The sequence below is a fragment of the Bubalus kerabau genome, chromosome 8, assembly GCF_029407905.1.
Source record: "Bubalus kerabau isolate K-KA32 ecotype Philippines breed swamp buffalo chromosome 8, PCC_UOA_SB_1v2, whole genome shotgun sequence".
Taxonomy (NCBI): domain Eukaryota; kingdom Metazoa; phylum Chordata; class Mammalia; order Artiodactyla; family Bovidae; genus Bubalus; species Bubalus kerabau.
In genome coordinates, this window is record NC_073631.1 from 68139060 (window position 1) to 68153248 (window position 14189).

Genomic DNA, 14189 nt, shown 5'->3' on the forward strand with positions numbered 1-14189 from the left:
TACTAGTTCATTACATTTTCTTTCTGAAAGATGAAATTGTACACCTTGATGAAGTCTTACCTACAGTTTCTGAAGTCATGTCGACAGGATTGCTGGTCTCTTCTTCAAAGCTCTGGACCTGAGACACCAAAATATATCAATCTTATTAGAAATGCTTACAATTATGTAAAGTTTAAAAATAAAATAAAATAAAAAAAAGAGAAATGCTTTCATAATAAATTCACTTAATTTGTTTAATCAACATATAATGAATATTGACTGGTTCCTACTAAGAGGATTAAACATAATATCTGACTTCAAAAAGCTAACAGGCTGTTGCAGGCAAGTGACATGTACAAGGCACTCATATCAAAGATTCAAAGAGCTAAGGGAGATAAGATGAGGGAAAGAGGGGCCTCCCAGGTGGTCCAGCAGTTAAGATGCAGCACTTCCACTGCAGGAGGTGTGGGTTCCATCCCTGGCCAGGAAAATAAGGTCCTTCATGCTTGGCCAAAGGTTATAAAAGAAATAAATAATTGGGATTAGGATGAATGTTCAAATCAATTTGGAGAGCACTTGCATGTTTACAATGTTTTCACATTGACAGCTATAGAACCCATTACTCCATTCAATCAAGTCTCTTATGTCAATACAATTTTAAAGCTTTATTCAAAAGAAAAAAGAAGGGGAGGGGGAGGGAAAGATTATGTCTGGGTGGGAGGAATAGAGACCCTGCCTGGAGATGTGACATTTGAGCTAAACTTACATAATATTATTACTATTAACCTAGGAAGCCTTTTTTTTTTTTTTTTTTGCTCCTAAAGAGCATTAACTATATTTGGAGAAAGCAAGTTATTTCCCATATTTAATTTTAGCTCTCTAAGGGATTTATTTACAACTTGGTAAATTTGTGGAGAGCAATTTAGGAAATTCATAACTCAGTTGCTATGTAAATCTTAGAAAGCTAAAAGAAAATCTGATTTCCAAATTAACAGGGTTGAATTTATTTTAAAAATTCTTTTTAGAAATTAATGAATACTACTCTTTTATGAGAATAAATCATTGCTAAAACTAAATAATAAATATTTCTTTAAAAATAACAGCTCACTACTGAAACTTGATAAATATAAAAAGTCAAAGAAGGTAAAAAAAATGGTTAGTGTTAATATTTTGGAGTGTGTCTTTGCAGGCTTTCTTTTAATACATTTATTCTGGATAGAGTAATGTACTCAAATTTTTTCATTCAAAATTTGGAAGGACCTTTTCCCCTCATATTGTAAAATTTCTTTGAAAATACCACCTTTAATGAGTACACAATAGGCTATATTTTGAGGTACATTGATTTACTCAATGTTTCTCTTAATGATGGAATGTTTTCTGGGTTTTGCAAACAGAAATGCTGCTGAGATGAGTATCCTTGTACCTAAATCTAATCCACCTGCTAATGCAGAGACAAAAAAGCCACGGGTTCAATCCCTGGGTCTGGAAGATCCCTTGGAGAAGGAAATAGCAACACACTCCAATATTCTTGCCTGGAAAATCCCATGGACAGAGGAGACTGGTGGGGGACAGTCCATGGGGTCGCAAAACAGTTCAACATGACTTAGCAGATAAAATCTATTTCTACATTTCATTTTATTTATATGGGATTGATTTATGAATATTGAGGGCTGAATCAAATGATATGAACATTTTAAACATTGTGGTACACATGGCCAAAAATTACCTTTAACCCACGAATAAACAGGACATGAGAAAATGGCTCCGCAATATAAGAAGAAATATTTATTCCTTCTGTTTTAATCTTTCGTATCTTTTTTGCAGAGAAGTTACTTTACACTTGTAATTGAGTAGACATACTTCTTAACACTATTTTAATTGGTTTTGTAACTCAAACCAGTGTATACCATGTACACTTTTCAGTATAATAAGAAAATGTTTTGCTGTGAGCATTACCCTGGAGAAAAATCTACTTAGTGCAATGTAAAGTATCTACTGCTGCTGCTGCTGCTAAGTCGCTTCAGTCATGTCCAACTCTGTGTGACCCCAGAGACGGCAGCCCACCAGGCTCCCCTGTCCCTGGGATTCTCCAGGCAAGAACACTGGAGTGGGTTGCCATTTCCTTCTCCAGTGCATGAAAGTGAAAAGTGAAAGTGAAGTCGCTCAAGTCGTGTCCGACCCTCAGCAACCCCATGGACTGCAGCCTACCAGGCTCCTTCATCCATGGGATTTTCATCTATTAAATAAAAGAACAACAACAAAAAAAGTCCCAATAACTTCAAGTGGAAACCAGGTATATTCCTGGGTCATTCCACCTGGGCCAAACTTACTAATACATTTAAAAAATAAAACAAAGAAATGATGATTACTTTGGAAACATTTCTCATCTAAACAAGATGCTGACTGGCATTATTTAATAATATGGGTACCATTCTCACTTGAGTTCCAGAGAGAAGGATCTTTGTATATAAGCAAGAGGGAAGGTTAAAGATGTTATATTGCAGATACAAAGAAGCACCCTAAGAGAGTTTACAATTAAAGAAGTTTCATAAGTATTAAATTATCTTCATATATTTGGGAATTAAAAAAGAAAGGAACAGACTTAGTTTAGGTAAAATTAAACACAAAAATATATTGATTTTTGCATTAAAATTATCTACATACAACTTTATTGGAATCATAATTTTGAGAAGTGGCCAAATATTGCCATATTCAGTCTCTTGTAGTACTTTAATGAAAACATCAATTGATCTGGAGGCAAGTTGGCTAATCAGAGTTGAAATTCTGATAGGTAGATATATAAGTACATTGGCTCATGTTTTAAATGCCATGACAATCTGCCAATTTTGCACACATTTTTCATAATTAGATTTTTTTAATTTGCCATTGAAAATGACTATTAATCTGGCATTAGCTCCTGTTTAAGCTACGATCTACCCAAGCTTCATTTAATGATATACTATTGAGTGAAACAAATATTTTTTTCCCAGTCTGTGTGATGAAGATGTAGTATTTTAAATATATTTTTTAAGAAAACAAAATTCAAATAGTGAGTTTTTTAATATCATTTTGAAGGATCTCTCTGCTTTACATATACATACACCCTTTTACACAAATCTGGGTAAATATTAAAGAAATATCAAAAACAAGGTTGACTTCAAAGTTCAACATGATATTCTGTCTTTATACAGAAGCCACTCATAGACTAAATTAATATTACCAAATACTTCTAATATTAATTTTACTCTTTTACAAATGTTTACCAAATTCTCACTATGTACCAAAAAAATGTGTGTTTTTTTAATTTAGGCTTTTGTTAGTGTCCTAGTGTGTTCTCCCTTCCCATACCTATATATACTTATATCTATATCTGTGTCTATATATATATATCTTTTCCTTGAGTAATTGTCATAATTGTCATAAATGAATATTTGAAATTATGTGCTGCAGGGCCTAACATTCTATTCTTAATTCTTTACGTTTACTATGATGGTATTCATTTCTGCCTGTACTCTCACACTAGATGACATACAGTGAATTTTGTTTCTTTCTAAGTCAACCTAGTCTGAAGCAGAAGAAACTTAGGAGGGGGACAGTAGAGTCTAATGGAGCTTGTCAAGAGGCTGGAGTTTGGTGAAATTTCCCATTTAGATCCCACGAAATAGGCAGCAGACTGACTAACGACTTGCAGACTGTCTTGATTTTCTTTATAGTAATTTAACTATTAGCTTGGTAGTTAAATAAGTTTTGCAAGATGGAATAAAACAATATACTCTTTTTTTAGAGCCATCTCAGTTTATACTCAAATTAGGGTATTGATCAAAGCTCTGTTTTTTCCTCCGTTTATAATTTGTATTCACTTTTATGCTATGTGTTTTTTTTTTAAGATGTTTTGATACAGGCCATTTTTAAAATCTTTATTGAATTTGTTACCATATTACTTCTGTTTTATGTGTTGGTTTTTGGCCATGAGGCATATGGGATCTTAGCTCCCCAACCAGGGATCAAACCCATATTTCCCGCATTGGAAGGTGATGTCTTAACCACTGGGCCACCAGGGAAGTCTCTCTGCTACTGTTTTAAAATGAGATTAATATTGTAAGGTTCTTAAAATAATTTTTGACATAAATGTATGCATATAAAAATATAGACAGATACTAGCATCATAACAGTTATAAACTGAGGCAATTTCTATCTCTTTGTGGGATGGGGAGACCTACCAATAGGCATATTCATTCACCTAACTCAGTCTTCTTTTAAAGTTATTGTCAAGTTTCAACATCCTACAGCTTCCTTGGTTGTCTCTGCCCCATGGCTGGTTCAAACTTGTCGCTTTGGCGACAGAGCTGTCTCCACCCCTACCGTGTTGTTGGTTTCTGGTCCATCCCTGACTGGCACTGTGGCTGCCTTGAGGGCAGAGTCTGTGCCCTGGAGCGTCATGCATAATGGGCTCACATGTAGAGTGTCTCACACTCAGAGGGCTTGAAGAAAGCTGGCCTGACCTTAGGACTGGCATATAAATACTCTATCCCACTTCCAAACAATTTACATGGAAAGGGGGGAAAGACTTGCTCTTCTCTACTATCTTTGTAATTATTAAAGATCAGAGAAGTGAGTGAAAAGGTGTATCTATTTGTAAAAAGACTTAGAAGTACATTTGGTTGGCCATCTAAATGATGAAAATTAGCACGTGTGAATGAATATGGGATGAAGAGGCAAAGAATATGTGTGAAATGGGGGTCAAGCTATGTCAGTATTAAATCCCAAAGCAAGCAAACAAAATACTATTAAACCCAAGTCCCTACTTCCTTTGTCCAAGGCTCTGCAGTAGGCATTGCAGAGGAAGTATTTTTAAGACATATTCTCTTGAGAATAAAACCTGGTCCTGAAGGAGCTTTTAGTCCAACAGGGGAGATGTCATCAACACCCACACACATGCGCACGTGCGTGCACACACACACACACACACACACACACACACACACACACACACAGAATATTTACTGTAACAAGCTCTCCCAGCCAAGGCTATAGAATACAGAGGAGGATTGGTGGGCAAGCTTCACTGAGTGGGAAGTAGTTGAACTGACCTTCAAAGAAGGTGAAACATGGAAAGTTAGAGAGCAGATAAAAGCATACTGAGACACATAATAAGACACTGAGGAAAAGTAAAGTCAAAAATAACCTGTGAATTCAATTGTGAGCAAGAAATGGAAAAGAAATAAGAGAAAGCAAAGGCTGGTTTCATGCTGGTTGAGTTCCGACTGAAGCAACAAGAAGGACCTTAAACGTCTTAGACCAAATAGAAGTTTGGAATGATAGCATGTACTGCTGAGGGGCTGAAAGATGAAAGGGTTACATGAGGGCTGGAAGGCGAAAGATGCCATGGTGAGAGTTCCCTCACTTAGACGTGAACACACTGACCTCTTCCATTTCGAAGGAGTCTGGTGCTTTGCCTGAAAGACGGGACAAGCTCTTGAGTTTATTAGTCTGAATTGAATTCTCCTTTCGAGTTCTGTCCTTGACTGACCCCTCAGCCACACAGGAAGGAGGAGCCTGCTTGGTCAGCATGGATGACTGAGGCCCCTGTTTGCTCAGAAGAGCTTGGGGAGGATGATGAGGTGTCAAGCTGTCACAGGCTTGAGGAGACCAATGCTCTGCCGAAGGAGACCAATGGCTTTGGACATATTTCTTTGTCACAGCTGATACCTGTGTTCCATGCTCCCTTGTGTCTGTAGAGGTGATAGAAAATTTGTCTGTTGTTTTCAGTGACTCTGATGCTCCCAGGTTATAATCCTTTCTAATGGTCTGCTTTGAGCCTTTCCTAAAAAGTTCACCTATTCTTCTTCGATGTTCTTTGGCTTCACTTACTGAGGTTCTTTGCACACCTTTCCCTTCATCTTCCTCTTCAGCTTTGTTCTGCAGGATGTTAACATCATTCAGTAAAGACGAGAAAGTGCTGGCCACGTGATCCAGTATTTCTAGCTGTCGGAAACGACCTGAATAATTCAAGAAACACACAATTTTTAGTTTCAGTGAAACTGCATTAATGTAGTAAAAACTGAAGAGATTGAACACACTTGATTTTCAAGATGGGAAGGAGTTTACATTTCTGAAACTCAAGTTTTCCCTTAGTATATATATCACTGGTTACTTTGGACAAGATTCCTCTATATAACAAAGTATCACTGTGTTATAGGGAAAGCAAATACATTTTATATTTAGTTAAATATACATAACTATATAGATTCGAATCATTCCTATGTGTTAAACTATAAAAACTACAGACAAGGATGAATCTTGAGATTAATCTCATGTGTTTAAGTAAATGGCAAAGAGTAAACTCATTTCCTTCATATGAAGTAGCGTGAAGATTCTTCCATAGCTTGAGACAGTCACTATCATCATCATTAGCTCCATCATCTCCAGCTACATCGGGGGTCCCCAACTTCTGGGATCTAATGTTTGATGATCTGAGGTGGAGCTAATGTACTAATAATAGAAATAAAGTGTACAATAAATATAATGTGTTTGAATCATCCTGAAACCATCCCCCTCCCCTGCCTTGGTATGCGGAAAAACTGTCTTCCACAAAACTGGTTCCTGGTGTCAAAAAGACTGGGGACCACTGAATTCTACACCCTTCACCTGAGAGTGTGGAGGCGTCATGACATATGGAGTCAGAAGGCCTGGATCCAAATTCCAGATCAGCCAATATCTGGAAGTATGACCACAAAGTAAATGAATTAATAGATTCACGGGGTTTAGCCCTGTGCCTGGCACATAGTAAATGGCCAGTTTCTTATCTGGAGAATGAAGTAATAGTACCAGTCTTACGTATCTCTCACATCTGTTGGGAAAAGCACAATGCTAAATAGATATCAGCTAAAATTACGTATGTGCTCAGCTCAGAAAGGGAATATACTGTCTTTAGTCTTCTAACAGAAGATAGTCGTTAAGGTGAAAATCCATTTACCTTTCCAAGCAAGCCAGCTCTTCAACTTATAAGTCTTCCTGGATGATCTGTCCTCAGTCATCCAGGTGATATGCAAGAACTGGCTTGATTAGTATGAGAGAGATCTAATGCAACAAGGGCTATTTTGGGGCTATTTAGAAAAAAATTGTAAAAACTATTTTTGTATCTCCAGATAATAAAACCACAGTAATGGAAACGGAACACTTTTTTAAATTACAGAACCTTCTCTCAACACCAGTGGTGCATGCAGGATTGCATAGCTCAGCAGTGGTCAAGGGCCCCATTGGTGTAGAAACTGCTCCGTATTCTGTTTGCACCATCACAGCAATGGTACAGACTTCTCCATTAGGCAGTCATTGTGCCTATTTGTGTCCTTCACCTGAAAATGGAGATACTGACTATTCATCCTTCTAGTCCAATGTGATGGGCTTCTTATGGAGGACGATGATATTCTGTTGAGACCTAGAGAAATTCTTGGGTTCCAGATGTTTTCAGAAACATTCTGATTACACGTCCCACTTAAATATAGTTGTAAGCTTAAGAACATGATTGCATCATCATTCCACTTTTATGATTATGTTAGCATCCATTCTATAGAAGATTTTAATACTTAGACAAAGCCTGTCAATTTTAATTGGTTTAGGTAATTCAGAGAACATAACAGCATGAAGTGTTGGATGAGGATTTTTGTTTGTTTGTTTGTTTTGCTTTGGGGCACACTGAACAATAAACCAGTTCTTATCCCTTCAAGTCTGAACTTTTTGTACTAACTTTGAATGAGACATACTTTTCCATTCTGTCTTTGGGACAACCAACTAATTTTATTATTGCTTATTTTGCGTTTGAGCTTCTCAGCCTTCTTGAGTTGAAAGTGTATTAGTAAGTGTTGAATGAGAATAGTGACCATGCACTGTTAGCACAGGGCTAAGTGGTGGAAGTAAGAGGGGGCCAGCAGTTACAGGATCAGGGGCCGACTTCTCGTTTCCCTATGATCCATGTATCAATTTCATCTGTGAAATGTTTACTTCACAGATCAGCTCAAACAGTCCTCAGATATTGGTAAGTGTTGCTATTCTCCCCAAATAAAGAATAGATCAAGAATTTTGCATCTCTGTGCAGCTTGGAGGAGGAGACAACAAAGGATGATATTAATTTCCTCTAAAGATAAAGAACCATTACTTTGCAACACTTGCAGTTTTGCATACTCTTTTTAAAAAATGTTATTGCTGAGATTTCGGACACCCATTTCACCCATATGAAAACAGAGGAAACAGAAACTGAGATGAAAAATCTAAGCAAAACCTCTGTTCCAGATATCTATTTGAGAGAAACACTTCATTTCTCTTGACTTTTCTTTCAGTGAATTTATTTAGAAGAGTTCATTTCATTAATAAAAATTTGGCATGTTCCCAGTCCAGAATACTGTGAACTATTCTATGGAGGAGATATTCTTCAAGGCTCCTCTAAGAGAGGTTCTATATTGAAATGATTTTGAAAACATTGCACTGCACTCCCTCCAGGAAACTGAGAGTACAGCTCAGCATATTAAACAAATCTTGCAGCAAATAAACTTGTTTAACTGCAAGCCATCTTCCTCCCAAATCGCTTGAGCACAGTACACATACCCCAAGAATAACCTCAGTCATGTCCTAGACAGTAATATTTCACTGACCACCAGTTGGAAAAAAATTGTAGCATGCATGATAACTGTAAGATTTAAGTATGCATTAGTCACTCAGTCATGTCCTACTCTTTGAGATTCCATGGACTGTAGCCCTCCAGGCTCCTCTGTCCATGGAATTCTCTAGGCAAGAATACTGGAGTGGGTAGCCATCCCCTTCTCCAGGGGATCTTCTCAGCAACAGGATTGAACCCGGGTCTCCTGAATTGCAGGCAGATTCTTTACCATCTGAGTCACCAAGGAAGTCTAGTTAATCCACAAATCTGAAGATGTGACATATTTATAACTACCAATCACAGCTCATGGTGGAATAAGAGTGTTATAAGCCTCATAGATGAGAAAATTAAGGTTTCACTTAGTGACCCATGATAAGCTTTGCCAAATTCTGGGTTCTCTGACCTCGGGGTATGTGGCTACAGTATGTATTAGTGCTATTTACCAGTATAGTATTATCTTCTCTGCATGTAGTAGGATTGCACATTGTCACCCTTTTGGAGTTAAGTGTGGCCACATGATTTATTTTGGACAATGAAATCTGAACACACTTGATATGTGTAAGTTCTGAGCAGGAGGCTTTAAGGCCTAGTGCCTGGTGTGCGGCAGTCCATAGGGTCACAAAGAGTTGGATGCAACTTACCAACTGAACAACAACAAATGGTTCTCTATTTCCACCTTTTCCCTGTTACTGCCAGCCAGTATGTTCCAGACAGTGGAGTCAAGTCCATGGATAAGGAAAACATCATGGAACAGATCTCTCTTCCTCCTCATGGACTGTAGCCAGCCAGGCTCATCTGTCCATGGGATTCTCCAGGCAAAAATACTGGAGTAGGTAGCTATTTCCTTCTCCAAGGGATCTTCCTGACCCAGGGACTGCAACTGAGGCTCCCACATTACAGGCAGATTCTTTACCATCTGAGCCATCAGGGAAGCCCATCTTCCCCCTCATGTATACATCAATCCACAGTGAACACAGAGAGTTATCAAGACATAAGTCTGTTTCTGTCTGAAGCCACTGAGCTCTGGGTTTGATTGCTACTGCACAGATCTCCTGGCCCATCCCTCCTAGTACTGTGGTTCATCTGACTTCTCATGGCCACTGCTGAGATTCCGATGCCAAGTGGTCCTCACTTACTGTACAAGTTAGGGTTCTCAGTGTCCATTCGCTGCTTTTGAGCTTCAAGAAAAACACGGATGTTGATTCCTCTGGCTGCTGAGCCACAACCCAGGAATCTGGCTGGGATTCGAGTGCAGATGTCTGGCTCATCAGCACCAAACCCCAGATCCAAGAGAATCTCCACTGGATCTTTTTCCCAAAATTCCAGCCATTCCGGAATGCTGCAGTGAAAATATGAATATCTTTATCCAGTAACAGTTCATTTAACCAAAAGTCATTTTTTTCCTAGTCACTTCACCCACTCAATCTTCCAGATATTTAGTAAAGGAGGAATCTGAATAGACAAAAACAGATGGTGTATTTACTAGAGCTCATATATACTTCCTCAAAGGATAGTCCATTACCCCCACTCAGGGACTGCTTGTCTGTACTTTACAATGAGTTTACTTAACAGGTTTTCCATTTCACAACATGGAAATGTTCAATTAGATGGAGCAAGGAGATTGTGGGACAAAAACCAGAAGCAGTGGAGTGATACCCACAAAAAATGGTAGATGATGTCAATATGAAACAGAAGGAAAAAAAATCCTGAAAACAGTGGAATATTTTAAAAGAAAGATATTTAAAAAGAATATTTAAATTATTAAATATTAAAATAATTAAAAAGAGTATCAGTCAGGGGCATCCCTAGTCACACAAATTTGTTGAGGATATCACTAAATGGACACTGCAAGTCTGATCACAAATAATGAGTTTAAGTCCCTAGATGGGGTTAAAATATGTTCTGTATTTTTTTGGACTTGGCTGAAAAGAAGTATTTTTTCAAGTTGTTCTATTCAGTGTTGGCACTTAAAATGATACGCTTCAGTTATCTGGAAATTATATTTATATATCCACCTCACTTTCTAATCACTGAACTTTTTAGTGACTATGCTAATGACTGTTTAAAACTCATGGGCTCCATGGGAACCAGAACTTTTAATCAGGTTTTCTTAGGTTCATCTTCAAAAGTTTCTGTTTACCTTTTACATGCAAGTCTAGGGAGCTTATTTGAGATAGCTTGGATAATTTTACTTTCATGATGCCAGCAGTTAAATTGGATTAACTACAATTCATTTATTTAGCCATCCACACATTCAACAATAGCCACCTCTAGTCTCAGTTGGCAGGCCACCCAGCATCACGTTCCAACATCAACTTCACACTTTCTTATGTGACATAGAGATCTTGTGCTTTGCCTCCTGATTCTACTAAGGAAGAAAAGATAAGCCAAGAACTACTACTGTGGGGCTTAAATGGCTCAGGCTGGATCTTTTAATTATTGGAAAGAACTGGTGAACTGGGGGTGCCAATCATTTGATATTATAGAAAAAAATTTGAGGGAGAAAAAACTCCTACAAAAAAATCTAAATTTTGAATGAAAGATTTAATTTTTTATTTATTGACTTCATCTACAGATTTTTATCTTACTCATTTATACAAATATTCATTGAATGTCTGTCATGCCTCTCAGCTAGGCACCCAGGGGACAAAAAAAGAACAAAAATAACATAATCTTGTTTTCTAGTGGCTCACATTCTCATGGCCAAGAATATAAGTATTGATTGATTTGTCATTAAAAAATATTTTCTACATCATTAACTTTTTATCTATATTTACCCATGTAAGAAAAACATAAAATGCATTCACCTTGTTACAAATTATAATATCTTACATAAGGGTCTCTCTCCCCTTGGTTATTACCCCTACCAATCCTGACTCCCTTCCTACTGAATTTATGTGTATCCTCCTAGGCATTTTTTTTCATATAGTTACATATATGCTTTATAGTTTTCACTTGTTGGCTTTATAAACAGTAACTTATTCTATGTATCTTTCTGCATCTTGATTTTTTTCCTCTTAAAATATTACTTAAAGATCATTATAAGTTAGTAAAGTTGTCTCTGTCTATTCCTTTTATCACTCTGTAGAATTCCATAAAATGGGTGAGCCAATAGTTTATCTGGCCATTTCCCCAATGACAGATATTTAGTGCAACTTTACTGACTTTCACATTGTTCTTGCAGGTCGGAGTTTGGAAATTCTATATTCATTCTCTCACCGATTCATTCAACAAGTATTTCTCAAGTGCCTGTTTGTAATTTCATGAAACCCACTGTTGCACAAAACGATTTCTCTGGATAAAAAGTGCCTGGAAATCACATACCTTTGTGGTATACTGGCAGCAGAATGGCAAGAGTTGGAACTGGTCCCTCTGGAGAGAGTGGGAGTTTCTGAAAACTGATGCAGAGATCTGCAGTTGGGGGAAATACCACTGATGAGATGTGTTGATTTAGAGAGTCCCCTGGGAGGTCACTGTGACTTTCCCTTCCAGAGCAAACACTTGCATTTCCTCTTCATTTCTCATCATCTCATAATGGCCACATCTTCGAAGAAGAGACTACAGGCAGCGGAGGAATTGCTCCTCTCTTCAAGAGCATTGTGTTACAGAAGGTGTGAGAATTTAGGTGTTAGGTGCCCGCTAGTGCTCATTACAAAGGCGACAGAATGTCTCACTTTTGACAGATGGTAAATCACTGGGGAACCTTTCAGGAAAACAGCTTTGCAAGGCACTAACTTTCAGGAAGAAGTTAAGATTATGGGATGAAAGAGGTACGGTAAGCCTCTCTTTCAGAGGTCACTGAAGCATCTTCCCTTAATGGTGGAGGATTTCATATTGCATAGTTAACACTCCCCAGGTGCTGTCATCCATGTGCAACTCCAGCAAACTCCTTTATTCTGTGTGTGTGCTCAGCTTGCTTAGTTGTTCCCGACTCTTTTGAGACCCCATAGCCCACAACACTCCCTGTCCATGGGATTCTCCAGGCACGAATACTGGAGTGGGTTGCCATTTCCTCCTCCAAGGGATCTTCCTGACCCAGGGATTGAACCTGTGTCTCCTTCATTGGCAGGTGGATTCTTTACCATTGAGCCACCTGGGCTCCCCTATACTACAGTAAAAGCGAAAATGTGTGTCTCTCTATCCTAGTAGGCAGTACAAGTCACTTGAAAGTGTTTCCAAACAGAATAGAACTGTTACAGTTCACTTTTATATAGCTTAGATATACTATAACTCATCTAGTTTCATCAAATATAATAGAAGTTGGCAAAAAATTATAATTTATTGAAGAATACAATGTTGATATCAATTATCCCAAGGCGACCAAATTATCTTACATAGGCTCCTGAATTTGCCTTAGTCCTGTCCATGTTTGGTAAGAATAGCTGGGCACTACCTATCTTTGTTCAATTGCTTCTCTGCCCTAAGGCTGAGAAAGTGCACATTTCTGAAAAATAAAGATTCTGTTTTAATAGATGATTCTGGGAGCCTTGGAGGGGCTTCCCTGGTGGCTCTGCTGCTGCTGCTGCTAAGTCGCTTCAGTCGTGTCCGACTCTGTGCGACCCCATAGACGGCAGCCCACCAGGCTCCCCTGTCCCTAGGATTCTCCAGGCAAGAACACTGAGGTGGGTTGCCATTTCCTTCTCCAATGCATGGGCTCAGACAGTATATAATCCGCCTGCAATGCAGGAGATGTGGGTTTGATCCTTGGATGGGGAAGATCCCCTGGAGAAGGGAATAGCTTCTTACTCCAGTATTCTTGCCTGGAGAATCCCATGGACAGAGGAGCCTGGTGAGCTGCAGTCCATGGGGTATAAAGAGATGGACACGACGGAGCGACTAGCGCTTTCACTTTTCTTGGAAGACAGGCAGAAGATGCCTTTCACTTCCTGCCTCCTCTCAGTGTGTCCTAGGCCTGCCATAATTTTTGTTTCACTCCGTGTTTGAGATTCATACCTTATTTTGTAAAGTTCAGCAGAGCTACCCAGTCACTGGCCTGGACTTGGATCCAGGGGAAGCCACATATAGTCACAGTTCTAAGGAAGAGCGTGGTTGAGTCCTTGGCTTTGACTCTCATTTTCCTCTTCCACAAAAGGAGTTTCCTGAAGAATTTCTGTGGTCCCTATCTCTATATGGTTCTGTGATTAGCAAAAACATATAATCTTCTAAGAGGGAAAAATTATGCCCAAGTAGCACTGTAGGTGTGAATTGATACAAGTTGGAAGAATACAGTATTGAATATTTGGTTTTCTACTAGTTTGAATGATCTGGAAAATGCAAGAGTGACTACAGTGGAGGAGGCAGAGTTCCCAGTCCTCCAATGCACATGGTCCACTCCAGTGGTTCTTAAACAGTGTGCTTCAGAATATTTGAAAGGCTTACAAAAACATTGATTTCTGACCCTTAGGTCCAGATTTTCTGAAGCAGTGTGCTGAAGTGACTTGGAATTCTATTAAGTTCACAGGTGATATTGCTGCTGCTGTTGGGACCATTTTGAGACCTAGTCTATCCTCATATTAGGAAACTCAAACTGCTTTCTACCTAGCACTGGAAATTATGT

At 38.5% G+C, this 14189-nt stretch overlaps 1 protein-coding gene across 1 annotated transcript in view; it reads right to left on the minus strand.

Annotated features, from left to right (window-relative positions):
• ITPRID1 (ITPR interacting domain containing 1) overlaps positions 1 to 14189 on the minus strand; it is an 89350-nt gene that overhangs the window by 57557 nt on the left and 17604 nt on the right. The window contains exons 5-8 of the mRNA XM_055589370.1: positions 11957 to 12043; positions 9769 to 9971; positions 5404 to 5978; positions 61 to 118 (exon numbers count right to left, since the gene is read on the minus strand). Coding sequence (XP_055445345.1) covers positions 61 to 118; positions 5404 to 5978; positions 9769 to 9971; positions 11957 to 12043 — 923 coding nt within the window. The remainder of the gene's footprint in view (positions 1 to 60; positions 119 to 5403; positions 5979 to 9768; positions 9972 to 11956; positions 12044 to 14189) is intronic.